Source organism: Lampetra fluviatilis, chromosome 37 (assembly GCF_964198595.1).
Source record: "Lampetra fluviatilis chromosome 37, kcLamFluv1.1, whole genome shotgun sequence".
In the NCBI taxonomy this organism is placed as follows: domain Eukaryota; kingdom Metazoa; phylum Chordata; class Hyperoartia; order Petromyzontiformes; family Petromyzontidae; genus Lampetra; species Lampetra fluviatilis.
Window position 1 is genome coordinate 7,839,096 of NC_136311.1, and position 26,697 is coordinate 7,865,792.

General features: G+C 47.9%; 1 protein-coding gene across 2 annotated transcripts; it reads right to left on the reverse strand.

Annotated features, from left to right (window-relative positions):
• Window positions 1–1,204: 1,204 nt before the first annotated feature.
• GGNBP2 (gametogenetin binding protein 2) lies at window positions 1,205–23,536 on the reverse strand. 2 transcript variants are annotated; one of them, XM_078873747.1, is made up of 15 exons: window positions 23,407–23,536; window positions 22,399–22,479; window positions 20,192–20,445; window positions 19,516–19,614; window positions 17,782–17,895; window positions 15,058–15,261; window positions 14,100–14,274; window positions 11,866–12,048; window positions 11,017–11,215; window positions 9,466–9,573; window positions 7,802–8,959; window positions 5,815–5,972; window positions 3,877–4,656; window positions 2,959–3,039; window positions 1,205–2,108 (listed from the first exon to the last, which is right to left on the reverse strand). In XM_078873747.1, exons 1-15 carry the CDS (start codon window positions 23,497–23,499, stop codon window positions 1,893–1,895), a joined length of 3,903 nt encoding a protein of 1,300 aa, XP_078729873.1. In that variant the 5' UTR covers window positions 23,500–23,536; the 3' UTR covers window positions 1,205–1,892. The 2 variants fall into 2 exon arrangements, with proteins under 2 accessions (XP_078729873.1, XP_078729874.1); XM_078873748.1 differs by lacking the exon at window positions 2,959–3,039.
• Window positions 23,537–26,697: the final 3,161 nt, after the last annotated feature.

Sequence of the window (26,697 nt, forward strand, 5' to 3'; positions counted from 1 at the left end):
CTAAACTCTTTTTAATTTACCAGGTTAAGACCCACTGATCTATGTAGCTATTAGAAGCAACCTGGCCACAAATGACAGCTCAACGAAGTGGCTTATTGCGTGAAAATGTACAGCAGCCAAATACTCCAAACACATGTTTATAAATGGAGGGAAAACACGAAGGACTGGGAGAAAAACCCACATGACCACGGAGAGAACATGCAAACTCCAGATATACAGCAGGCATCAGGGTCGGGATTAAACCCACGACCTCCTGTATACCAGGCAAGGTTGGCAACATCTCACCATTGTGGCACCCCTGAAAGGGCTGTACCTGTACAGTAAAACCTTGGATTGCGAGCATAATTCGTTCCAGAAACGTGTTTGTAATCCAAAGCACTCGTATATCAAAGCACTCGTATATCAGTTGTGATCACGTGACGCTCGGCAAGACTTCGCTCGTTTACCAAATTAATATTTATTTTAAATACTTGCTCATCTTGTAAAACGCTCGCAGACCAAGTTACTCGCAATCCAAGGTTTTCCTGTATATCCATAAAACAAGGAGCCCATTACCAAGGGAGACCTTGGGCAGGTGGGTGGGGAGGTCGTGGTGGAAATGCAAGAGTGCTTTGCGATGGCACCTCAGGGTCCTTCACAATAAACCCACACATGGGTGTGTGAAGATCAATTTGAAAAGGACTCCCAACCTGCCAGCATTCACACAGACCTGCGGCGTGCATATCAATATAGTTTATTCAAAATTCTATAGATTATGAATATATTATACCTTCAAACATTACACAAGATTTCAAAATATTGCAGAAACCTTTTTAAAAAAAAAAAGTCGTAACTGGCAAAGTTTGAGTTTACAATACATTTTATGGAGACACGCTACAGGTGATGACAGAGCCTCCCGCCATCGGCGAAGACGTTCAACACGCGCCATGCACAAAAGCACAGACAGGATTACCTTCAATCCCGATAGCGAGACACACTATCCATTCATTAAAACAACCGTTAGACTGGTTGAATTTGTAAACAAGTACAGACTAAATTGGTGCTTCCGATGATTAACCATATTTTAGAGATGCATGCATCTTCCGAGAGGGGGGCGGCAGGGGGGGGGGGTAGGTGTTAGTTTTTTTACGCCAGATATGTAACTCATTCTTGTTGCCCCCCCCCACCATCCACCCCAACCCACACCCCTCCCCCCAATCCACCGTTGACACCAGGTTCACCAGCATACATTCTTAAATGAGAAATTTAAAAAAAACACATTTTTTAATAGCACTAAAATTAAAAAGACTTTTAATAAATTTGACGATCAACAACGTTAGCACAGAAGACAAGTTCAGTGTTCAAAATAATGTCATTCGGTGTTATCTTGTCTGGGTGTTAAAACGACGACGATTTTGAACACGTGCCAAGCGTCTTGCGCATCCTCAGAGCGAGCGCGCCTGCAGCGGATACATTACTCCTGCCCGACACGACGCGACACCAACGACAGAACCGCAAGGCAAGCAAATTAACAAAGGCAAAAAATAACTACTTTTTTTTTATTCAGAAAGGAGAATGATCAAATGCAAACAACTGCGCAACATTCGCTAAAGAAAAAAAATATAACCAGTTCAACAGATTTCATAATTTATACCGTCGACTTCAGTCCCATACCTGCCAAATGTCAATTTAACAATGGAACAAAATCTCAAAGAGGTTCTGGTCAGGAACAAGGAACAAGAAACAAATAAACGAGTGGTGGTGGTGAATTCTGCAATCCTGCACACACCGCATTCCTTTTTCCAATCCTTTCTTTAACATCCCTCGCCATCCCTACCCCCCCCCCACCAACCCCCCACTACCCAACCCCGCACCCCGCCATTTAGACGCCCCCATCGACAGCATCAGCAGCTCTACTTGACGCCGGCGGTGGCCAGCCACTTGCCATTGCAACAGCGCTGATCACAGGGCCCGTTGTGCGCGTTGCAGTACTGGTTGAAGCGCTCCTGCAGCTGCTGCCGGTACTGGTCGCGCTGCACGTAGAAAGCGCGGTGGCTCGCCTTGAACGAGCGGATCTCGTCTGGCGAGATGAACGATTCCGCGTCCGGGAAACAGTCGTCACTGTCATCCTGCGAGATGGCAACAGTGGTGGCATTGATGATGGTGGTGACAATGGTAACAATGGTAGTAATGGCGATGATGATGATGGCGACAGCAGTGGTGGTTGTTTGTGGCGATGGTAGAGGTGGCGGAAGTGGCAGATTGAAGGTAGGAAGAGGAGAAAAGAGAACATTTGGGTTAATCACACTGTGCAAACAGATGCTGTTACTATCCAGACATTACCCTGCAGTCCCTGAATGGGACAAATATCATGTGAACCTACTGCACTTGTGAAAAATAACTTCATAGCTCATCGGATATCTCCAGGATAAATACAGATTCTGATTAAGCTGGAATGACCCCAAGTGCATGATGAACTGTACATAGTCAGGTGGTTGGATCAGCGATGCTTTTAACGTGGGGCTTTGGGTCAACGCGAATGTCAGAAGCGATGACGTGGAGGGGGGGATCACGCGCGCAAACCCGTAAAACCTGAAATTCAAAAACCCTCCTCGGACCTCAATGAATTTACGCTGAGTAATAACTTAGGTCGGCAGTGACCAGAATGCTGAAGCAAGCAAGCAGCAGTGCCCACATGTTAACAATCAGTGGTGAGAAGTCTACATTCCTATGCAAACGGAAATTGCGTCCACAAAAGACACGTACTTAGACGGGAGTTGACAGCTTCATCGGGAACAATCTCTTATTTTATTCAAAAACCAGCGCCAAGGGAAGGCGTCCGCATTTTTAAACCGCATATATCTGGAAAGCTACAGAGACACGACTACAGCTGGGACATCCGATTATCGGTTCGATTACTCTCGGCTAATCGGACGGCACGAAAATAAGTCGTGGGGGGGGGAACAAAAAAGGTCTCGCCTCTTCCCACGTGCGCCGCTGGACGGGAGATGAAGATGGGCAGCGCTTGGTGACGTCATCTGCATCATCAGCCGCGTCACGCTGGTTCGGAAGGCGGGATGGGACGTGGGAGGGGGTGGGGGGGGTGGGTAGGGGTGGGAGGGGCAGCCGCCAATTTTTTAAAGGGGTCCATCCGAGTAATCGACCACAGTCAAAGTAGTCTATTACAATGCTGTCGAGTAATCGACCTCCTCGACTAATCGTCCCAGCTCTAAGTAGAACATTGAACGTGCAACAAGATGCTATCTTTATTATTATGGAGTTATTTGGGGTGAGATCGCGTAAATGTAATTGTATCGTTATAAACCCACCTCCACTCAACGCAGCCGATCGGTAAAGCTTTGTCACACGTTGTGAACAAAGTGTGCCAATTAGTTACTACTTCGGCGTGTTTACGGCACATTTACATTCACGCGATCCAACCCAAAAAAAAGTTACTGTCAATAATAATGGTCGCGAGAGATGCCCAAGTGTTAACCTAGGATATATTAACAATTAAATGCGAGTTAACTCTCGATTATCCGTGCGCGGATTATCTGAGAAGTCGACTGAACGTGCTTGCTGGAAAAACCATCGCTACGCGCACGCCACTTTGTCTGCTGCTTCAAAAACTTGTGGCGGGTCGGCAACTCGCCACCCACAATCACCACTAAACATGTTGGCAGGTAAACACGATTGCTTACAGCGGTCAGCAAAAACAAACGACACAATGAATATGTGTTTATAGCCTAACTTACATGTTTTACCATTATTTTATTTTATCTGGCCCACCCCAGTCCTCCCATTATCCCTGACAATTTAAAGTTGATTGTTCAGTGAGGAATGAAAATGCGAAAGCTGTGTATGTGGGATGGGGGGGGGTCTGCTGAGAAGGGGTACCAGCATGTCAGCGAGGCTCCGGGCAGGGTCCTGCTTCTCCTCGCCGCCTGTTGGCTGCTTACCCCCACGCTTCTGCCCGCCCTTCTTCAACTGCTGCTGCTGCTGCTGAACCTTCTGCTGTTGCGCCCGTGTTCCCTGCTGTGCCACCCTTTGATCGTTTGCTTTCTGCACGCCGTTAGATTTTTGTACTGCTGCCTGTTTGCCGTCCTGCTGCTTCTGAAGCGGCTGTTTGGCGTCCTGCTGCTTCTGAGACGCCTGTTTGACATCAGCTTGTTTGTGAGCCGGCTGTTTGATTTCTTGCTTTTGAGCCGGCTGTTTTCCATCCGGCTGTTTCTGAGGCGGCTGTTTCACTTCCTGCTGCTTCGGAGCCGCCTGTTTCCCATCCGGCTGTTTCTGAGCCGCCTGTTTCCCCTCCGGAGGCCTCTGGCCAGCCTGCTTCGCTTCCGGCTGCCTTTGCGCGGGCTGCTTGGCGTCCGGCTGTTTGTGCTTGGCGTCGGGTTGCTTGGCCAGCGGCTGTTGTTTCGCTTCCGCCTGTTTCTTCGCCCCTTGCTTGGCATCGGCCTGCTTCTGCGCCTGCTGCTTGATTTCCGTCTGCGCCGCTTGTGCTTTCTTCAGCTCGGGCTGCTGCGCGATGGCGGCGGCGGCAGCGACAAGCGGGATTCCCTTGTCGGGCGAGCGGTGGCCCACGGCGCCGCAGCCGTCGCACCTCACGCACACCCCGAGCTTCGGCTGTGCGCACACGGCGGCGGGGGCGGCGGGGGCCCCCACGTCTTCCGGCTCCTAACGGGTTTTCGGGGGGGGCGGGGGGAGGGTCAGAATAGCATTCGTTGAAGCTAAGGAATTCTTACGATTCAACAGAAACACTTATTCAGGGTTATAACGATTATTGTCCTTCACTACCGGACGAACTTAACACTTGGGGATTCGGTATTCGAGTCACCAATCGATTTGTATTCGCCCGCGTGGCGCGTAGTGTTTGCGATGCACAGGTGGTAAGGGGTCCTCCTCGGGGGAGACAAGTGGCAGGAACAGGCTCTCAATGCCCATTCTTAAAAGTTGTGTGCTACAGTTTCCATGCCCGTTGGGAATACCGACACTGACGTGTAATGCAAACCTCACGAGTCAACAGACATGAATATATGGGATGTGACCTTCTATACTCTACAATTTGGATTGTCAAAAGTTTTTTTTTTGGGGGGGGGGGGGGGGGTCACGATTCAATTAGTTCAAATATTATTTTGCACTTATAGTCGTTCACAAAACAACAAATATATTGTAACAAGACAAAAAATACTACAGTGTACAAAACAAACTTATGCTACTCTGGACAACAAATATTGCACAGGACAGCCTGTGGGTCATTCAATAACAAGTAATCCATCTAGGATTTTTCTAGAAAAATTCCCTTGGGTGGTTTTGGGCTCGCCGAGTCCAGAAATGCTGATCTTTTTTCCCTCCCTTCAAGCTGCGACCCGCCCAAAGGTCCAAGTGAAAAAGTGACCTCACGAAAAATCACCCTGCGCTCAATGTAGACGCTACGATTGTGTCTAACACCTCATGCGTGACTAATTTGAGGCCGAGTCGACCTAGAGGACATCCAGGATCGGTTCAGATAATTGTAACCGTCACCGGTATTGGTGGCTGCAAGCGGAAAATCAAACTCGGGTGGCCGGGTTCATAGCACAGCACGCAAACCGCTACACTACCAGTCGCACGCACAACACGCACGCAGCATAATACTAACGCCACTGAAAACAGAAGCTGTGCAGGCCAGTTTCAGCCAAAGATCCGTGCCTGCCCTTTCAACAACGAACTGAGCCAAATTAAGCACAGCAGGTTCTTCCGCACACAGCCAAAAACCAGATACACATCTCGGCCGAGGGTGAGCAACCCGACGGCACGCGGGTGGGGCGTGCGTGCCATTCGCCCGACGCTTACGTCTGCCTGCTGCCCCTGGTTTTTTTTCTTTTTCTTCTTCTTTTTGCCGCCGTCGGGCAGCGTCTCAGCAGCCAGGGGCAGCGCTGACTTTGCGGTGCATTCAGGGCAGCACCCCGCCGGCGCCTTCTCAACGCCGCCACCACCATCCACACGGCAACCTGGCACGGAGCACCAACCGCATCGGGTGGTTTTAAATGGGGGGGGGGAGAAAGAGGTCACAACGGGGTCAGCATCGTCATGCGATGAATATGCGTGTAACTAGTTTTTGCTTGAAGATAAAAGTAAAAGTCAGAATTGTGGCTTCCCATGCCAAGAGCACTGGGAGAACATCATCGCCTTTAGAGGCTCCCACCAAGCCGCTGGTGGTGGAAAGTCCACATTCCCATGGCGGAGTGGGGCTTGCAGACAATAATCACCATCAACGAACCACAAGGTGCTACTCGATTTACGCTAATTATAATACTCTTTGTTTAACGAGTCTGAAAGCTGTTTCAGGAGGGTCCTGCTTTCCGACATTTGGCCAATTACACTCACGAGTGTTTTGCCACCTGGACTGGCAAAACTCATTAACGACACTCAACTCTCACTTGGCTTCACAATTCTCAGCAAATCACGTGATCTGTTGCATGTGTATACAACACTCAAAAGCCCTGCACAGCAAGTTCATTAATCCAATGCCGTGTTACCATGTTCTTGGTCACATTGCATCCCAGGCCTACTTTGCAAAGTACTAACGAAGGCGCGTCCAGTTTAGCTTCCAAGATCAGGCAAGATCTGATGCATCCTGGGCGATTGAATCACAATCGCACCACTGCTATCATTAGCACAGCCTTATAAAACAGGAAAACACGTTTGACTAAAATTTTGAGCAATGACCTTTGTTTATTGACAGGCAAAGGTCTGTTTTATATCCTCAGAATACAATTCCAGGACCCACAACGTTATATGTCTCCTATAATAAATGTTCCTGTTTTCACTGGCAAGGACGTGAGCATGATAATCCCGGCATATTTGTTTGGCTATAGACTCCATATAAAACACTCAACAAATGTTCCATACATGTCAAGCACGACCCTCTTAAAAAGGAAGGCTCAAGACTGACTCAAGAGGTTCTGTGAGGCTTTCCCGGGATAAGGACTGTCATAATACCCACACGTGCACCCTCACAAAATAAAATTAATGCGACCTGCAAGCACAAACATATTTTCTTATCCTGTCTGCAACCAATGCTTCAATATCTCAAAACACCGGTGTACGATTGCTGCCAAAAGAAACAATTCACTTTGCCAAACATGTATTTATTTGCTGCGAAACACACTGCCAACAGGTCCGTCGAGTCTGTCCCCTCGACGAACCTGGTTTTCACCTGAGGACGGCTGCTTGCGTTGTGGCCGAAACGTCGTGAGAATAATTTTATTATGTTTTATTTTTATTATTTTATTACTTCCCTTCTACGTGACTTTACCGAAAGAACCAAGAAGACACTGCCAACATTGACTCTGTTGCTTTTGCTCACTGCTCTCAAGTGTCCTCAAAGCTCTCTCACAGCAGACGACACGCAAACTGCCACTTTCCTGACACTTGCTCGCTCACTGCCTTTAGGCACTTTGCACGTCGTCTGCAATTACTGACGTTGGCCACGCCAGACCTCGGTGAAAGAAACTGTGGTTATTTTTTGACCGATCCAACATCTGACTGACTCTTCCTCGCCGCTTGCTGCTCAATCATCCGGGGCGAACCCGTTTTCTTCCTCCTGCTCTTCTTCCTCCCTGCTCTCCTCGACTTCCTGTACACTGCTGCCCAGCTGCCCTCTCTCCGTCCCTTGCCACAATCCTCAAACCGCCCTTTTAGGATCCCCTCCTCAAATCCTGCACTTTGTCTTTGCTCCTTTGAAAAAAAAAAATCGCTTTCCGACGTGCCCGTCGCCTCTCTTTCTTTTCAATGGGCTCGACGCAGATGATCGGCGCTTCACAACTAAACATCTCACCTGTCTCACTGGCGGCCGAATGCTGCATAAGCGGGGTCCTGCTATCCGCCGTCGCTCCCTTCCGTTCCTTGCCCCCATCCTGGCCAATGCCGAAGGCCGCCGAGGACTTCTGCACGGCCTGCACCAGGTTGGCGAGCCTCTGGTCCGGTTTCAGGCCGTTCACGGCTGCCTTCCCGCTCTTGGGCACCTCCGAGAGGACGGACGCCAGGCCGGACGAGGCGGAGACGCTTCCGTCCTGGTGCCTCGCCCCCTTGGCCGCTTCTGCCTTCTCCTTGCCCGCCTCCGAGATGTACATGTTGCTCAGCCTCTTGGCAGATTCGATGAGCTCCGTCAGCTCCTTGTTCTGCTTGAGGCTGGTGAAGCCGGACGCGTCCGTGCTCACGGTGGCACGCGCCTCCCGCCCATCCGCCAGCTCGCTCAGGTTCAGCGCCGACTGCAGCAGCTCGGCGATGCTCTTGTCCTGCCGCACACCGTTTCCCGCCGAAGCCACGGCTCCACTGCCGGCATCGCCGCCCGTTTTGGGCTGAGTGGCATCCAGCAGCACCTTCTCCAGCTCGCGCAGCTTCTGCGCCGACTGCAGGAGGCTCGAGAAGCCCAGCGTCTTTAAGGCTCCGTCCACCGGCTTGCCCGCTCCAGAGGCCGACGCCTGAGCCGCCGCCGCGGCCGCCGCCGCCGCGGCCACGCGCGGCAGGGGGAAAGTGGCGCCGCCCACCACAGGCACCTTGGACGCCGAGAAGAGACCGAGCGCGGGCCCCAGCGCGGGCCCCAGCGACGGCGGCGGGAAGAAGAGCGAGCCCTTGCCCTGCGTGGCGGAAGAGGAGGAGGACGAGGGGGCGGCCGGGACGGAGGAGCACAGCACAGGGCTTCGGCCGGCACCGGACAGCGGCTGTTGCTGCTGCTGTGGGGAAGACTGCGGAGGGGGCGACTGCGACGGCGTGGGGGAGATCTTCTCGACGACGCGCCGCAGGACGGCGTAGAACGCGAAGGGCATCTTCTCTTTGGCTGCTTTGAGCAGGTCGGCCTTCACCTCGGCATCCTCAGAGCAGGCGAGCAGGATGTCGTAGTTGGAGATGCCGAGTTCCTTGTCGATGGCGGCCGCTATGCGCCCGCTCATGCCCTGCGACTTGAGCCAACCCGCAAAGTCTTTACGAGGGTCGGCTGCCCACGGAGGGGGGGGGCGGGGTGGAGGGACAATGTAGTGTTAAGGGGTGAACGGGGGCGGGATAAATGTGAGTTTTAGCGGGGCTAGTTTCACAACGCCTTCCTCAGATTCCACACGGGCATCACAAGCGGAGTAATTGGCGAATCGGTGAATCGTCAGACGCTCGACGGTGGAGAGTAGGGATGAGTTTCAGATTTTAAAAAATAAATTCAGGAAAATGTTGGGATCATTTGCATACTGCAATCATTTTACGAATCTTTGTGCTAAAGAAAGTGACGTCACACGAGGTCACCCGACGCCCCTCCTGCAAGGCAAAGCACGGGGATTTTTGGGATCTGAAAGATCCTGTCTCGGCGAGATTCTCCAAAAATATTTTTCTTTTTGCTAAAATTCGAAAAAACCAGGAACACGTCAATAGCGGACAGCACCCATAATAACCGATCAGCAGCTACCACTCAAAGGGTCCGTTTCCCATCACGATCACCGATCGTGCCTCTCGTACCGGCGTCGCCCTGGCCACTTCCCTCAGAGCCGTCCTGGGAGCCCGGCTCGCTGCCCTCCGCGCTGGACGAGTAGCCGCAGTCGCTGCTCCCGTTCACCTTGAAGGTGCCTGCGCACAGTAAACGTTCAAATTCACCGTGGCCGCGTGTAAAGTGTCAGGTGCGCACGCTTTTGTAACGATTTTAACTTGTCATGCACTGCACCAGTAGTTTACTCGCTCTCACAAAGAGAGAGAACGATCACTCCCCGGTGCAAGGAACCAGACGAGCCGGGAGGCAGCCACGAGGCAAGCCGGCACCAACTACTGTCCAAGCTCTTTGGTCCTCTATGTATTAAGGTCTTATTGGGCAATTCATAAGTGTTTACATGTGGGAGGGAACCAGAGCACCTAAAAAAAACTCATGCGTGCGAGGGGGAAACGCAATCCCGTACAGTCAGAACAGGTGGAGTCCACATGATTGCTATTACTGCCTTCTCCCCACGATCTATTGTACGAGACCTCCAATGTTGGATTACAGGTGTGCTCCACCACCATCCGAATCACGCTTGTCGCCCAAACTGTAGTACAAATTTCATCACTGGACTGCCACAGATGTCAGTGTCTTTGGGAGGTCTTAATCCAGCATTGGATTGACCATGAAAATGGTAAAAATGTTGTTGAGATAAACCTCTCGCTTATGACTTTGTGTACTTGCTCTCTGGTTAAATAATATTCCTAATTACTGCAAGTTCAAATGTTGCTGTGCGACACACGGCATGAGCTGAAGAAAAAGTCCCTGCGTAAATCGCAGTTGGGAGTGATGTTGCACATCTTGAGATGGCGGCCACTTTAATGTCCATGACAACACCAGGCAATCTAATAAATAACTCACCAAACTGGAATGTTTTATTCCACCTCCGATTAGCATGGTTGACTACGTATGGCACGAAAGAAGTTAAACATACACACATACAAACCAAAATGTAACTCGCTATTACAAATGAGAAACTGGTTTAACCACAGGTGGCTGTCTATATTCAATAATCTCCAATGGGCTGCGACCACACATAAAACGGGATTGTAGGCTGCTGCATGGCTACATTGTCAGAAGAGGCAAGTGCAGCAACTTCCATGGTCGTACTATGTCACCACAGTGGCGGTGACATTGCCACGGCGCATGTGCCCAAGCCAGGGATACCTTGAAGCCACGTGAAGTGTCGAAGGCTCCCTGGAAGGTCACTGGTGACCCATGACTAGTAGTACTGAATGTCCCTTCAGTCATTCACCACTGGTTCGTGAATGACTGAGAGAACACTGATCAGCGCAGTCAAGCAACCTCCACAACCCATAACGGTGCGGGAGGAAGTGGGAGCTCTCATCCAGCGGTGGATTGACAACCAAGGCCTACACACGTGTGCAAGCTCACGGCTCCGATGTGGACATCGGTTACCCTAAAGCTACCCAGACAGCCGAATTTAGTCATAACTTTGCCCTTTCGATTTTATAATAAATGCGAGAGATAACGGGCCAGTGGTACTCTCCGCGCGCGGCGTCAGGGACTGACGAACTGGCCTTGGAGAGTCGCCTCTGTGCTGCGGTGGTCGGCCAACGCGTGCCCGTTGGTGGCCTGGGGCCCGTCCGTGGCAAAAAGGCACATGCACGCGCCGTCGCCGACCTCCGAGGCCAGCGGCGCCGGGGAGGTGCTGGCCGCGGGAAGAGCTGGGATCGCATCGCTCATTCCGTCACCGTCGTCCGAGCCGTCGGCATCCTCCTGTGCGCGGCGGTGGTGGGAAAAAAACATTTGATCAGAGAACATTGCAAACCCGTCGCAAAGAGCCCACACCTTGGCTTCTCATTTGTGCAACGGCAGCCCTTTTCACACAGTCAGCGCTATTTAGGAGGGAGACGGTGAAGAGGACGTTAAAATCAATTGCTACATTTTTAAATATCAGGAAACTTAGATTTTTTTTTTACGAAAAGAACTTGGTGGAAAACTGACAAATCATATCAATGCAACTGTAGACTTATTCGGGCCGCTGCTCGAGTAAACAAGACTTTCTGTTGAAGCCCAAATAAAATTTCACTCAGAGAGAGGTCGCTCATTCCCCTCTGCTGTCAGGAACTCTCCCCCCAGTCATCATTGCTGTCGACTCCCAGTCCTTGTTTAGATGCAGGCTCGATACCTTCCTTTCCTCCGTCCACGACTGGTCTCGCCTCTCCATATAATCCTCACGTACCGAGTCTGAAGATGCGGTCGCATTTAGACGCGTTATAAAAAAAAAAAAATCACTCGTTTTGTCAATATGCAATCTGAGCTTCCGTTCCAGTTACAGTGGTGAGCGTTAACCAGCCTCTCAGCCCGCTTGCCCGCTTGCAAGCCACAAACGCAACAAGACCGGATGTGCAACGTCTATTCCGCACCTGGACAGGCTCGGCCAGGTCTGTGTTGGCGTCCGCCCCATCCAAGCCGAATTTGTTCTTCCGCCGGTTCCTCCGTTTCTGCCGCTTCTTCTCCTGGCGCAGCTCGCGCGCCCGCTCCTCCTCCCACAGCTCCTCGCAGAGCATGTCGATGCGGCTCACGCCCTGCTTGCGCTCCACCGCCACCTGCATCCCCCACGCAAGATGCGACGAGGCGCGCAAGCGCGTACGCACACGAGCGCAAGTATAAACAAAGCGGACACGGAGGATATCTCGGCACTTGGTGGGGCCCTCGATTAGAAAGATGTGGGAGAGTAGGAGACCGACGCATAGAGACATGGAGAAACATACACAGATGCACACACGTGGAGAGACAGACAGATACAGTGAGATCTGGAGTCGAAGAGACAGACCAAGAGAAAGAGATGATGCAACACACACGTGCAGACAGATAAATCTTGACTTAAAGCTTTTGTGACTGCAGGAATTCATATTCTTTGGGTCTTTCGGTAAAGTCACGTAGATTGGTTCAAAGAAAATAACAAAAAACAAACCGTTTATAAGCAGCTTGCCTTTAGAAGCCAATCCCCTTTTCCTGATGACGACCGCTTGTGTTGCGATCGAAACGTCGTAGTTTTTTGTTATTTTCTTTGACCCTATCTACGTGACTTTACCGAAAGACCCAAAGAATGTGCAGACAGATAGTTTTGGGAAAGTATATTTTTTTAAACGTTTGTTTGACAATCAGCTACAATGCAATGGATCTCGTAAAGTAAGCAAGGTTGCGCCTGGACAGTGCTGGGTGACCGCCATGCACAAAACAGGACGTCTTTGGGCTGCAGGCTACGTGATGGACAGCAGAGGGGTCTCGCAACAAGATTCATTGCTGTACTCTACTTCTTTACTTCCTGCCTCATCTAGCAGTGGATTGACAACAGGACTGCACATGCACTTATTAGAAGCTGGGGCCCTGTGCTCATTATTATCTTACATAGATTTACATAGCGCCTTGATCCAAGGCATGCTGCACATGCCTCGAGACAGCAATGCACAAACATGAGATGCAACTTTAGTCTGGATGGACCGTCGTGATTGCTGTTTTTCCGCAAGCGCCTATACACAAGCGAGACCGATGGGAGACAACACCGCCCCTGGCAGCCTTTGTTCTCCAGTGCTAATGGTGTCACCACGATAGCGACGATGCATTTTAGGCCAAGTCAATCAGGTCCACGCAGCAATCGCCATCGGCCAGATGGACTTTAAAAAGCTTCTGCTCCAGCGAGCTTATAGTCGATAACAGGTTACGCAAGCAGCATTGTCATCTGCTACTGGGAGGAAAGGAAGATTGATATTTTTTGGGTCTTTCAGTAAAGCCACGTAGACAGATAAAATAACAAAAAATATCCACGTTTCGATCGCAACACAAGTGGTCGTCTTCAGGAAAAGGGGGGTTAGCTTCTAAAGACAACTGCTTATAAAGGTTTGAAATGGGCGTAGCCCAAATGTCAGCAGCCAATGCAAGTGGTGGGCAGCGACCGCTGCGGTGGTGGGCTTTCCACCAATCAGAGGGCTGCCAGGCAAATATTAGCATGTCAATGCAAGATCGGAGAAGCCTTCTCCACGGCTAGTGCGCCAAGGTGGCCATGTTAATGCGGCCTCATCCAAAGTACAGCCAATAAGAGAGTCTTGCGTGTTCTGTAGACGTGTGTGTCAGAACTACAAGTCCTCACGACCTCCCAGATCAAGTTGTGTCAATACAGAGGATAGCGCAGGAATTATGAGTTGGTTGAGTTGCAGTGGCTTGGTCAAGAATGGAAACTAGCTGGTGTGGTGCGAGATGGGCAAGGGCATCTGTGGGGAGGACAAGTATAGCCCATAAATCAAGGCACTGCTGCGTGGTTCATGGTGAAGGCAGGATAATACGTTGGAGCATAGAAGCACAGCACAGTAATCCATTTGTCTCTACTGCAGTTTGCTGCCCACATGTTTCGTAATATTTAAGTAAATATATATTCACGTATTTAGTCGAGGAAAGTCTGAAGACTTTTTTTCGGAGGCTCCTTCAGTTTGCCAATTTCCTTAAGGAATCTTTTGAATGTGGAGAGCAAACAGGGCCAGTTGGAGACCAAGGCCAATGATGACGACGATGATGATGATGGCGACGACGACGAGGAAGCCGCCTATTTGGGCAGCACTGCAATTCTACAAACGGGTCCGTCAAAGGGGTGACGCGTCACCTCGAAGCTCTTGCGCAGGGCATCCACCCCGAGGTGGAAGAGCAGCTGCCAGGTCTGCTCTTCGGCGCGCAGCCGCTGCCAGATGCGGTGCAGCCGCTCGTACAGATGGATAGCCAAGCAAGTCACCACCTCCTCCTGCGCGCTATCCAGCGTCTTGGCGTGGCGCTCTCTCCTCCTGCTCGGAACCAAGGACGCACGGCAATTGATTCCCGTTGCAACTTTCCGATCACGTTGAAACGCAAGTCAATTTTGATATTGTGCCATCCTTACAGCGGCGCAGGGCTATCACGAATGCACAATTTTTCGCAAACCGCCCGCAGTAGTTTTGCAGTTGAGGCCGTTGTTGTTATGTGTTCTCCGAATGTAGTATTTATCGGTCATTTTTCAAATCTAGCAAAGACTGTCATAATGGCACACATTCCCTACTCCATGTCACGTGCTATTTAGCATCCCCTGTGACGCAGACAGCACATATTTATGAATAGGTTTTTCCATGTTGTGCTGTATAGCACTTCGATGCCTTTTCTGGTTGTACCACGTGTTGTTCGGCATGATGCGAATGCCTATCAAGTCTGACTGCTGATGAGACTATGGGTGTCGAAACCCGTGAACTTTGCTCACGTTGCATCAATGCTGCTGAAATTAAGCAAACCCAGGTTGCTGCGCAGATGTTGGATTGTGTACAAATATTTTTTTTTATGCAGAGACAGAATTATGAACGAGACATTGTTTGCTTATCTATATTATTATTCATATTCTACACAACGAAGCTCATGATTATTTGTGCTGGGTGTATCCATCAATTTGATTTCATGTTCACACATCTAACCTTTTTACATATTCACCCTTGCCTCAGTACCCCAGCGAGTCGGACACAATACGCTTGTCTACAAAACAATAGCTGCAAAGAATCGAAACCCCCCCCTCGCCTCCCCACCATCCCGACCAAGGCACGTACCCTCCAGCGAGCTCGGAGACGGCGCGGCCCAGCAGGTGGCTGATGAAGGTGGTGTCGCAGGAGACGTGAACGTGGCGCTCGTGGGGGCAGGAGCGCAGGCCCTCGTAGAGGCCTGCGCAGTAACCCTTCTCCTTGCTGCCGTCCACCTCGCCCGTCAGAATGGCGTAGGCGCGCAGCACCTTCGTCTTGCACTCGCCGCAGAACCTGCTCCCGCCAGACAATGGGCGAGCCGGTTCTAACCGTGTTCTAAATATTTACGCGATCGTCGTCGTCGTCACGATTACCATCGGCCATTGTCGAGTCGCTGCTGGCTCAAGGCTTCCTCCCCTAAACCGTCACCCTCACTTGTGCCTCTGCGATAACACTGGTCACACTTTTTCTGGCATAAGGTATTCCAACGGTTTTAAGGTCATTTTGGGGTGCTGATTTCAAATCTGGCATCAGTTTTTGTCTATCACATCAGGTTTTTGAGATATCAAATATTTAATTTTCAATATAAACTGCAGAAGAAAAATATTAAATAAATGTGGATATATACATAACATCATATTATAAAATACACTATCCTAAAAATACAGCACCATATTTTAACACTAAAGCAGTCATTGACGTGCAACAACTTGCAATCATAAGTGACAGAGTTAATTTCGGGTAAAATCAATGAAAATGGGGTATGCCGAAAGCATAAAAATGAGATGTGATAGAGAAAATCTGAGATCAGATTTGGAATCAGCACCCTGAAATTAGTCTAAAACAGCTGCAAAAGTCCAGGCCAGATTTGTTATTGTTGTCCTGGAACCGATTTCATGGCTCCATCTCTCGGATGAGTTTCATTCCTTTGGCTGTCGGTCTGTCACCAGTTGCGTCAATTGTCTTCATCCCTAATAGCGATGTATCCTGCCAAGCGCTTACATTTCTTTACGACTATGATGTCTCCATTTGTATCCGTTCCCCGATCCACGTGTTTCTCTATCTCAGTACAAGTCCGAGCATGCGTCGCCTAACTCAACGTTGTGGCGCAATTTAAGCTTTTGATAAAAAAATTCAGTGGTAATTTTCCTGATGTATGCGTCAGCTATGTACTGATTGAAACGGCAAATCAGGATGCTAATTTGCATTATCTAGTACTTAATTCCAAATGGAGGCTTTCAAGACCAACATTATGATTCATCATTGCTTTATTTTGGGCTAGATTGTGTTGATTTCAATTGAGAGATTATAACACTCCCATCATCCGACAAAGCCAAACCAATCAAATTGTCACGTGGGCAAATGTACCAATTGATTTCGCCCAAAAGAAACCAATTTTTTTATCATGAAGTGCTTCAACACAATTTTCTTTGCCTCTAATAATTGGGGGATGAAGGTCATAATTGCTCAATTTTCCCTTCCACTATCCACATCGTGCCAAGTTTCCCAAGGCAGTTAGCTGCAATGTTAATTAGCACCAGCGCTTCAATGGACGATGGAACAAGCATAAAGATGGTGGGAAAGGAAACTAAGGGTGTAATGGGATTATACGATGATAAATAAAATAACGACCATTAAATTGAGAGAATAGATGTAACAGTTTCCTTTTCTTATTTGCACCCTGACTTTGTGAACTTTGCCAAGTGCATCACTCCAACTCTTCCCCCCCCCAACTGTAAAGAAACATATTGCATAACCACCCCCAGACATCACCCCTCTTTTCCTCATTCCAATCTCAGTGAACAGACGCTGTACTAGTTGCACCGAATATGCCATCATCTGATAAATACCAAACAGTTAAGGGATTGTTAAACATTGTTACCAATTATAAAGAATCCACCATACCGTTTCCCCATCACCTTCCCACCATCACACTCAAAAATGTTGTATTACCATGCTTACTCTTGAGAAAAAAAAGAGCTTTGGATAACAATTGAAATATTTTAAACATTATCAGTTATGATCAATCCACTACTGGATGGTCTCCCCAAGGTGGATGGCCTGCAATGTAACAATACATCTATCACAGGTACAGGATACGGGTTCATTGCTACTTTTCCATGGTGGACGTCCTGTCGGGAACTTTTCCTCCCTTGGCTTGCACTCTGTCGTTTGTCTCGACTGTGGTTTTAAATATGCAACCCAAATACCAAATAGCTCCAATTCTTTGCAGATACATATCTAGGCTGTGTGTTCTGGGCTGTTTGCTATGAGTGTAAAGCTTGCTGAACGATAAAAACATCAATATAAAATGCAGCAAGCTGGATCTCATGAACCCACGGCTGCATCCGAGGGTTAATAATGAATGTAACAAACGATTTGATGTGTGCTTCCTAACATGCTAAGCGATGTCCCTGATGATACTCAACATGTCTTCATAAGTCAATAGTGATGTTACGAGAGCATCCCAAGGACTCGAAAGAACGTGGCAAAATCATGCGTCGGCTGGGCAAGCAACATAAAAAAATGGATCAAGAAGTGGAATCGCATCAAGGGAGGAACGCCATAAATAACAGAGCACAGTGGCAGGAGCACCAAGACATTTTAGGCAATGAGAATAGATGAACCCCAATGGTCACAAAGATCGAGTAGCCCTCTCATGCACGAATGTGATTTTGGTAGCCAAAGAAACTCCCCAAATGTGTTCAAATATAGGTGGTCCATCAGTGGATAACATGCATGAGCGAATTAAAGAAAAAGCAAACAGTGGCGATGGGGGGGGGTGGGGAAGACGCTTGCGGCTCAGGGGGTCACCTGTGCTTGCGCAAGTGCGTCTCCAGGGTCTCCAGCAGGCAGTCCGAGTCGATGAGCACCACCTCATCGCGGCAGTCCTGCGACATGCGGTCCCACACGTCCGTCCAGCTGCCACTGCACACAGAGGAAGTGTGAGCTCAGAAACATCCCAGCAAAAAATAAGAATGTATGTAGAACTTATTTCGCACCGCACATAGCCAACCGTGCTAATTGGAGGTGATGACAATGCTCCCACCTGCGCTTTCAGTTGAATTTTCAAGAGGACCCATAGTATTGACATGCCTCAACGCGATTCACGCCCTGTGCTTGCTAATCGTGCTCATTAACCCTGCCGATGCATTCACGACATAATTTGGATTTCTATAGCTTTGAAATAATCTAGCCAATTTATACAGAATTGAAATCTATGATTAGGACTAATTGTTTATATAGCATCTAAATGGGACTACATCTCAAGACACTGCAAAAACAGTGGACATTTATTTGTAGAGGCGGTCAGTGATAGGTAGGAGAAAAGGTTTTGAGCCTGAACAGTGGATGGAATTGGACAGCACAGATGGAAGCAGGAAGGCTGACTTGGGGCTTCAACATAAAGCCTTAGAAAGAAAAAAAAGCACCCCATTTCTGAAAATGGCTCACAACTTTAAAATGTCTTCCTAATAAGCCACATAAAAGTGCCACTTACTTTGAAATGTGTGGATGTTTATGCTAAACATCAGATTGATTCGAAGCCATTTCAGCTGAAACATGCAGCGATGGACAGAGACAAGTGGAAACCCCACAAAGTCGATAGATGAAGGCCCAAAATAGGCTAAGAAGGCCTAAACAGGCCAAGAATGTGTATGCAACGTTCACAAAGTTACCTTCAATGCACACCCATCACTTCAACACCACTCTGCCGTAAAATGTTCATCTTACTCGTACAAAAAAAAACAATCTCTACTTAATATCTATCAAAAAAAACACTTGGTGTTACCTGTATGGGGCCTGGAAAGGCCCAAAAATGTAGGTAATTTTACACCTGACTCGCTTCCTGGCTCCTCCACCTCCTGTATCTGTACCTACAGCTTGGCTGGCTGAGGTGGCCAGTGCACCGTCTCTGCATCGTCACGCACTCACAAATCATCTTTTGCATAACATGATTAAACAAACCTAACACCGTACCATTTCCTTCTAGTTATAGTAATAATTCAATAAGTTGGAGCCCTTTAAAAATACACTACTGAAGTACTCTTGCCATGTTGATCATGGGGGTAGGTTGTTGGCTGTGTCTTACAACGGCGCTTAGTGTATGGTCAGTGGACGTGGAAGATGGATGGGTCCCTGTGTCTTTTAGAGGGCATGTGGGGAAAGCACAGGTGGTACATCTGCCAGTCATCTCAGTCCGTTAACCCCCATGACACCTGGGTCTGTCCCGTAACCTCCTGCCAGCGAGCCTTCGATACGTCGCATCAAAGTGCACCTACCCTAGTACAAGCGCTGTGGCGACATCAATGTCACTTAGTGACAAATAGCCGCTGATGTTGTTGTTGTGGCGGCGAGGTGGTAATCCAGAACCAGTTCAGACAGCACTCACCACTAACTTTAGACGTGCCAGAAATCAGACTAAGATCACGGGATTCGTAACATAATGCACTCACTCAATTCCCCTTCCTGTAAAGCTCATAAATTACAGCAACATACAGCAGACAGTAATTTTTCCCCACATCCAGTCACCACTGTGGATTCAATTACCCGAGCGGTTTTGCCTTGTGTGTGTCCAGAGAATGGAAAGGACAGCGCCGGTTCTTCTTGCTCTTAGGAATGGAATCCAGAATATCATTCAGCTTCGCCCTGTGGAGAGGAATTACACATTTTAATTTCACACGAAAAATTGTACGTGCCAATCTTCCCATGGTAGAAATGTGTAGTGTGACCTCAATGTCAAATCTCTACCTGCTTTGAAAAAGGCCCATTATGGCTCCAAAACATCAACCTATTATCTTTATGTTTCAAGACAGTGTTCACCTTACTGTTCTGGTGGTTGGTTCTGGAAGAGCCATACAAGAAATGTTGTAGATTTGCTCACAGAAGATGATGTAATCATCCCTTTTTATAATAAGTTGTTAAATGTGTTGTATAAGATCACACAAGTGTGCAGTATGTATACCAAATACATATTGATGAGTCCCATGGACCCAGGGCTACATCCTAAGGCAAATAATGAACGCAACAAACCATTTGATTTGTGCTTCACACTGGGCAGAGTAAAACATTAAGAAATAAAACATACAGACAATGCATAATTCCTAGCCAGACGTGTATAAAACATTAGAGACAATACCACGAGTAAAGATACTACACGTGCATTGACTTTTTTGTTTGGTACGTACACCGCGGGCATAAAAGATGTACAATCAAAGACACGCACCCGTGCAGATAGAACAAGCAGTAGAGTTTCCGCGCGTCGGCCAGGTAGCTGTGGCAAACCACGAGCTCTCCCGACGACTCCAGCAGCAGAGGCTCCAGCGCCGGAGTGCCACTCTCCAGCAGCGCGGAGAAGAGACGCTCCACGCTGCCGCGGCAGCCCACGCACGCCACCTGCTCCGGGAGGCAGCCCACCAGCTCGCGTGGCGGCACGCGCACCGCACACACCAGCTCCTGCCCCGACAGCATCTCGTAGTGCTGCAAAACACGCCGCACAGCAGGTTGAAATCGTTTTCTAAATTATTATTTCCACCACCCCCCCACCCCCCCCAAATGGTAGCGTGCCCTCCAAAGAATGACAACTGTAGATAAAACCGTTTTCTGGATTTGATGGAGATTTTTTTAGGGGGTGGTGGAGATCCCTATACATTTTTTATATTACATTTATAAAGCACTAAAAAGGAACAGGGTGCAAGTAATACTCAATGTTTTTGCTGCGTCTCCACACTGCGATAGAACTTCATGCGTCAGGTGCTCCCAGTTTAATACTATAACTGTTCCCACTGTGCTACTATAATGTACGTTCCAGAAATGGCTTGTGATTTTTAGTGGATTCAGTGGTGTTTCATTGCCGTATAATATACTCATGCAATATACATGTTTATAATATAAAAGACAGTATAGACAACCTAACAATCAGCAAATAGGATCAAATTAGTCTTCATTGAAAGAATATTGTTTTGTTATGTAAATGGATAGATTTGGGCACCCTACCCCTGAATGAGCCCAGTTTTTTCTGGAACGTATTCCACTGGCCGCAAGCAGCTAGAAGTGCACCACCTTGCATTGGAGAACTGCGCCGGTAAAGTACATTACAGAACTACTTCTGAAGTCCCTTCAGTCAGTTTCTTATGCATGCTAAAGAGTACATATTTCATATGTTCTGCAAAGTATGTGGTTTGCAGGTCAATCAAGCAACAAATGTTAATTTATCAGTTGGAATTAGCCAAATAATTGGACATCTTTTTTTATTCAGTAATTTGTGAAAGGGCTAAGAGACCTACAACTCAGAACACTTGAAAGCCTGTTTAATCAGGGGCGGATTCCCAGATTCAAAACCAGGATCACAGCAGTGCTGGCTCACTGGTATTAGCGACTGTGTCACCTCAAGAGCAATGTCATTGCTATAACATTAAACATGCTCAGCTTGGAAGTGTTTTCATTACCCAGACATGTTTTTTTCAGCAGGGAATGGGGTCTTCACATTCACAGCACCATCATCAGTAAACACAAACCCTGCCCCCAGTACATTTCATATGCACTGACAGCTCATGCATATTCTATATTACTAGCTTGTTAGCCCGTCCTAGGACGGAAGCTGTAATATTAAAGATGTAAATTAACATTGTATTGTGATTGTTAATTTTATTGAGGTGTGTACCAACAATGGTATAATCCGTAGGTTGGACCATCCATACGATTGCCCTCTTGGTCCAAGAAACTATTTGCCCGATAAGGCCACACTTTTTGAGGTGATAGTCTAAAAATAAGGTTGTGTGTATTATACACGCAGTGTTAAATTTCATGTCACATGCAAACCACAATGGGTCAACTGATCCAATGGTCAAAATCATGCCTTTTGCTGTCCAAAAGTTAACGTGTGTGTATATTATTACTTAGTTTACGGCCTTAGCTCGAATTTTATTAAAGATGAACGTCTCATAATACAGAAACTGTGCGAAATGGTTAAATGGCGCAACTGCTTGCCAATTACAAAGCATACGAGACGAAATGTTTTCTAGTGGGACAAAATTTAAGGGGTTCTTAAGTGGCAAAACCAACTCTGCATACAACTATAATGTTAAGGCATGAACTACTGGAGGAGCAGGCACTTCTCAATAAGCCACTTTGGAGGTGTTTGGGAGGGGGGGGGTATTTATTAACTCGCTGTTCCTGGCAATCCAAGATTGATTCCTGGTCATTGCAAACAGCAATGGTGATATCTGAAATAACCCTGCCCTTACTCGCATTCGCCGACCTGAACTGACCATCCTGAAGTATGATTAAAATACCTCATTACGGACATGAAAGTGGCCTTCATGCACTAGTGGGCTGAGATTGGCTGAAATGCAAATTCTCTTCAGTTAATATAACTCGCATGTCATGTGAAAAGTACAATTGATGTTTTTTTTTGCAATGATTTGCGCAAACCTGCGTGAACTGCTTCAGCTGAGCGCTGTTGACTTGACCACCTTCTGCGTTGAGTAGCGTGTCCGGGAACTCCATCACCAACTGCAGCATGTCGAGAGAAGGCACGAAAATATCGCACGAACATCGCTTTCAGAGACCAAAATTGCATTTGATGCCGACATTTCCGGAAACAAGTTTGAACTTACCCGAAACGCCTCTGCGTTTTCGTTTGGATAATTCCCCGCTGTCCGCATTTTTTTTTCATTAACCAAAACAAGCAGCTAAACACTCACTCTATTATATTCGCCTTTTGAAAGGCCCTCAAAAATAAAATAATAAAACCCCATTACAAAATCCAAAATAACTTCGGCGGACTTCTTTTGCAAACAAGGAAGCAATATGGTGCCTCAGAAACAACTAGACTGCTGTAAATCCGTATCCATTGGACATAAGTGACACACTCGCAAACGGACACCATCAAAGCATGATTATTGCCCTACAAAGGGTCAGGATGGACGAACCCCGGACACGTCCCATACAACCCCAGGTGATAAGCTCATCTTAAGACTTCACATGCGACGACATTTGCCCTATTGTCCCTATGACCCCAAGTCGATTATCATTAACAGAGTTGCGACTGCGATGGTACAAATCCCCCACTGGATGCACAGGAAGACGTTGCACATCTAGCATAGAACAATGTGCACGACAGAGTCAGAACAACAGCAATCACCACTATTTACTATTATAACAGCACTGGCTGTACGTTCGTGCGAGGCCCATCGCGCTCTGAAGCACGAAGAAGAACACGGCCTATGCAACGGGGCCTACGGCCTCGGGACGAGGGCGGGAGTACAGCCCTCTCGCCCCGGGGCCTCGGTGCGTCTTAAGCCGGCTGACAATCTAGGAAACTGCTTAGGCGCCAAAATGACCCAGGCCAGAACCGCGATCAAACCGGACCCTCGGGGCGAGGGGCGCGTGCGATGGTCCCCCGAGCAAGCTCGAGGCGACGAGGCGGGTTCCTCTTACCGTGAGGGTATCGTCAATAGCGAGAGGAATCTGCCGCTTCTTGAAGGGGAATCCGTCCTCCCCGTTCCGACAAACGGCCACCAAACGCGCCATGTCCGCTCCGCGTCGCCGCCTCGCGCTACGGCTCCGCCCCGCGTCGTGATTGGGTCGGCATTGGTCACGTGATATTTTAAAGGAGTGGGGGGGAGGGAGGGGCTCGAAAAATACTGGGGGGGGGGGATAACCTTGGGGGTGGGGGTCACGTGACATGAGTGGTGGATTATTAAGCCCCGCCTCTCCACCCCTCCCCCTCTGGAAACACCACTCCTCAAGTCGAAGCTATTGATGTAAAAAATAAGTAATATTTCAAAATTATTTTCTTAAAAACACGTTTTAATGAAATGTACCGTACGAGTAATGGCAGAACTCCACGACTCCAGGAAGTGGCCCCGAGGATTTCCATAACGCAAGGGGCCGTGGTGATTTACAGCCAACGTGAGTTGAGCGTGGACAATTAGAGCCAAGGCGAAACATAACATATAAAAAAGATGGTTTAAAAATATTTGTTTTATTTTTAATGAGAGAATATAATATTGTCATCAGTATGACATAAGTATACCAAGTTTGCATTCGATACCATATTGGGAAGTGGATTAAAATTTAGTTAGAAGATTTGAGGATACGACAACAACAACAGGCAGAGTGAGTTAAATAAAAGCGTGTAAAATGTACTATATTTGAGTTGACCCAATTATTAGTTGGTGATAGTGGCTTGTCAGTGGTGCACTTGCAATGTTATATGTGCTATGAAGAAAGGGCCGTTGCCCCAAAATCGTCACCTATTTTTTTTACTTTGAAGGCCACAGTGTGATTGATAGAAATGTGTTGAGTTTTGTTGTTACGTGTGTGTCATGTTAATGTAATGTCTATAATAGTTTAGAGTTATTAAGAAAGCCTAAGCTATCAAGTCACATTACTCTTATGAAGAACACTTGCTTTTTGCTTGGTTTAAAAATGCGGGCCCATTTGCCTTTCCCAGTCGATTTTTTTCTTCTTCTGAATTTCACGTGCGATGAACAGGAGTGTCTGAAAAAGTTTTAAATTCTGACCCGATTCAATAGATTTATCTAGACGTGGACGTGGTGGCTAACTAATCCTTGATATTAACTCTCCACAGAGCTCCCTCTAGTGGAGACCCTGTTGCCAGCGGTGGTGTCAGAATTTGCGGGGCTGCGCGTTTACCTTTCATGGGTTTAGAATATTGTACAATTGTTCTGCTCAAATAACTTAACTGCACAATTTAGTGAGAAGGCGTGTGAAAGTTTGAAGGATAACATTTTTTCAATGATATTTCCATTACAAAAATGATGTCTCATCAACTTTTCATCCGTTCTGCTCAGCCACAGTGGCTAGTTAGCACAAAACAAACTTAAGTGGGACATGTTTCAAATTTTCCTCCATAAATCACTTGCAGTATATTTATTTCTAGTTATTTATTGAACTGTCCAAAGGACATTTACAGTGCAATAAGGTCCTTATGTTTTATCAGTGTACCCTAGTATTGTACAGTCATTTCATTTAGGACAGTTAATGAGACTTATACATATTTAACTCACATGAGCAGAGTACGTAAGCTGTGTAGAGGAGTACAGCGGGGACCCAACCGGGGGCAACCGCGGGAAGGGATCCAAGCAGAAAGGGGAGTGCCAGAAGGGAGAGAGAGAGAAGGGTAAGTAGAAAGACCCCAGGTAAAAGGAGGAGAGCCAGGTAAAATGGAGGAACCCGGGCAAAGGGGATGAAAGGGGAACCTGGACGGAAGGGGAGGGTGAGAAATGGGAGTCAGAGAGAGAGAGGGGAACCAGGTAACATGGAGAAAGGCTCCTGGGCCGGAGAGACAAAGGAGGCTAGGAGTGGATGAGTACGGGGTAGCCTGGACGAAGATCGAGGGAGTCAGGAGAGAGGGCGAGAGTCAGGGACTACGGGGTACTCGAGACAGAAAGAGGAGTGCGGATGTCGGTGTGAATAAACGACAAGCAGCCCTGAACATTCCACCCTGGTCTCCGTCTTAGTCTGTAATCACGACTCTCCAACTGTATCTTATTATGCTTATATTTTAAAGCCTGTAACCAAATCGCCCAGAATATGCCAGATCTCATGAGATCTCAAAAGCTAAGCTTATCCGGGGTTGAGTCCGGACAGTGCTTAGAATGACCGACCACGTTACATCGGGGCTGCTTTGTCAGCAGAGGGCAGTAGTGTGCTCTCTTGTGCTCCACCACATTCACCAATCCACACTGACCAGCCTGGTGAAGCGATGGTCAAATAACCCCCTCGGTCCACAGGGCTTGGGAGCCTCTTAGCCAGTAGTGGATGGACAAAGGGGGCTGTATATGCTCACATTTGATGTCACGAGGTCAAATACCGTAAGGACAAATCGGACCCATTCATTCCCTAAGCCGGGCTGTAACCTCATGGTCAGTTTTTTGGACTGTACTTTGGGGCCGTCCATAAATGACGTCACGCACCTAGGGGGGGTCAGACACTTGTGACGATGTGTGACGAGGAGGGGGGGGTTAAGAAATGTGACGTCACGTAAAAATGCGCAACTTTAAATAAAGACAACACGTTCTACTTAATTAAATAGACTTTTTAATAAATGTTTTTTTTCCCTACAGCATCAGAGTGCAGCGCCACATTAAATACGCACTACAATGACAATAGTTTAAAGCGATTTGAAGCATGTTTTATTTTTTGGAGGGGGTCAGAGCTTTGTGACGTCATATTTGAGGAGGGGGGGGCTCTGACTTTTTGTGACGCCGTGTGACGAGGGGGGTGGAGATCAAAAATCGTCCAAAATCGCGTGACGTCATTTATGGACGGGTCCTTTGGCGAATGGGAAGCAATGATTGAAACCCAACGCAGGACTAAATTTACGGATTTTTTTGGGTAAAATTATGTTTATTACAGCAAATGGGAGGGCCTATCACCGCAATGTATTTCGAACGCGGAAGGGGAGAAACGTGCACTCTATATTGAATGTGGTGCATTTTAATAAACTATGAACCTTGATGTGTCTGAGTGGAAAGCCCACGAGTTGCTCGAAATTGGAAAAGCCAGTGGCAGAGATCCCACGCAAGGAAAGAAACGTACATTGGAAGGCTCGCACGCACTTCAGACTGCAAACATTCACACACGGTGTAAACACGTGGCTTCGGGAGACCACAGTTGGTTAGCTAGAGTGCAGCTCGCCATTTATTATGCACCTGCACGCAATAATAATTCACCCTTATCCTTCCCAGGTTGACCTTTGGA

Coding starts and splice junctions, on each gene's coding strand:
- GGNBP2 (XM_078873747.1), bottom strand. CDS start 23,499: ATGGCGCGTTTGGTGGCCGTTTGTCGGAACGGGGAGGACGGATTCCCC. Junction 22,480..23,406: donor CTATTGACGATACCCTCACG/GTAAGAGGAACC, acceptor GACATGCTGCAG/TTGGTGATGGAGTTCCCGGA. Junction 17,896..19,515: donor CACAAGGCAAAACCGCTCGG/GTAATTGAATCC, acceptor CTCTGTGTGCAG/TGGCAGCTGGACGGACGTGT.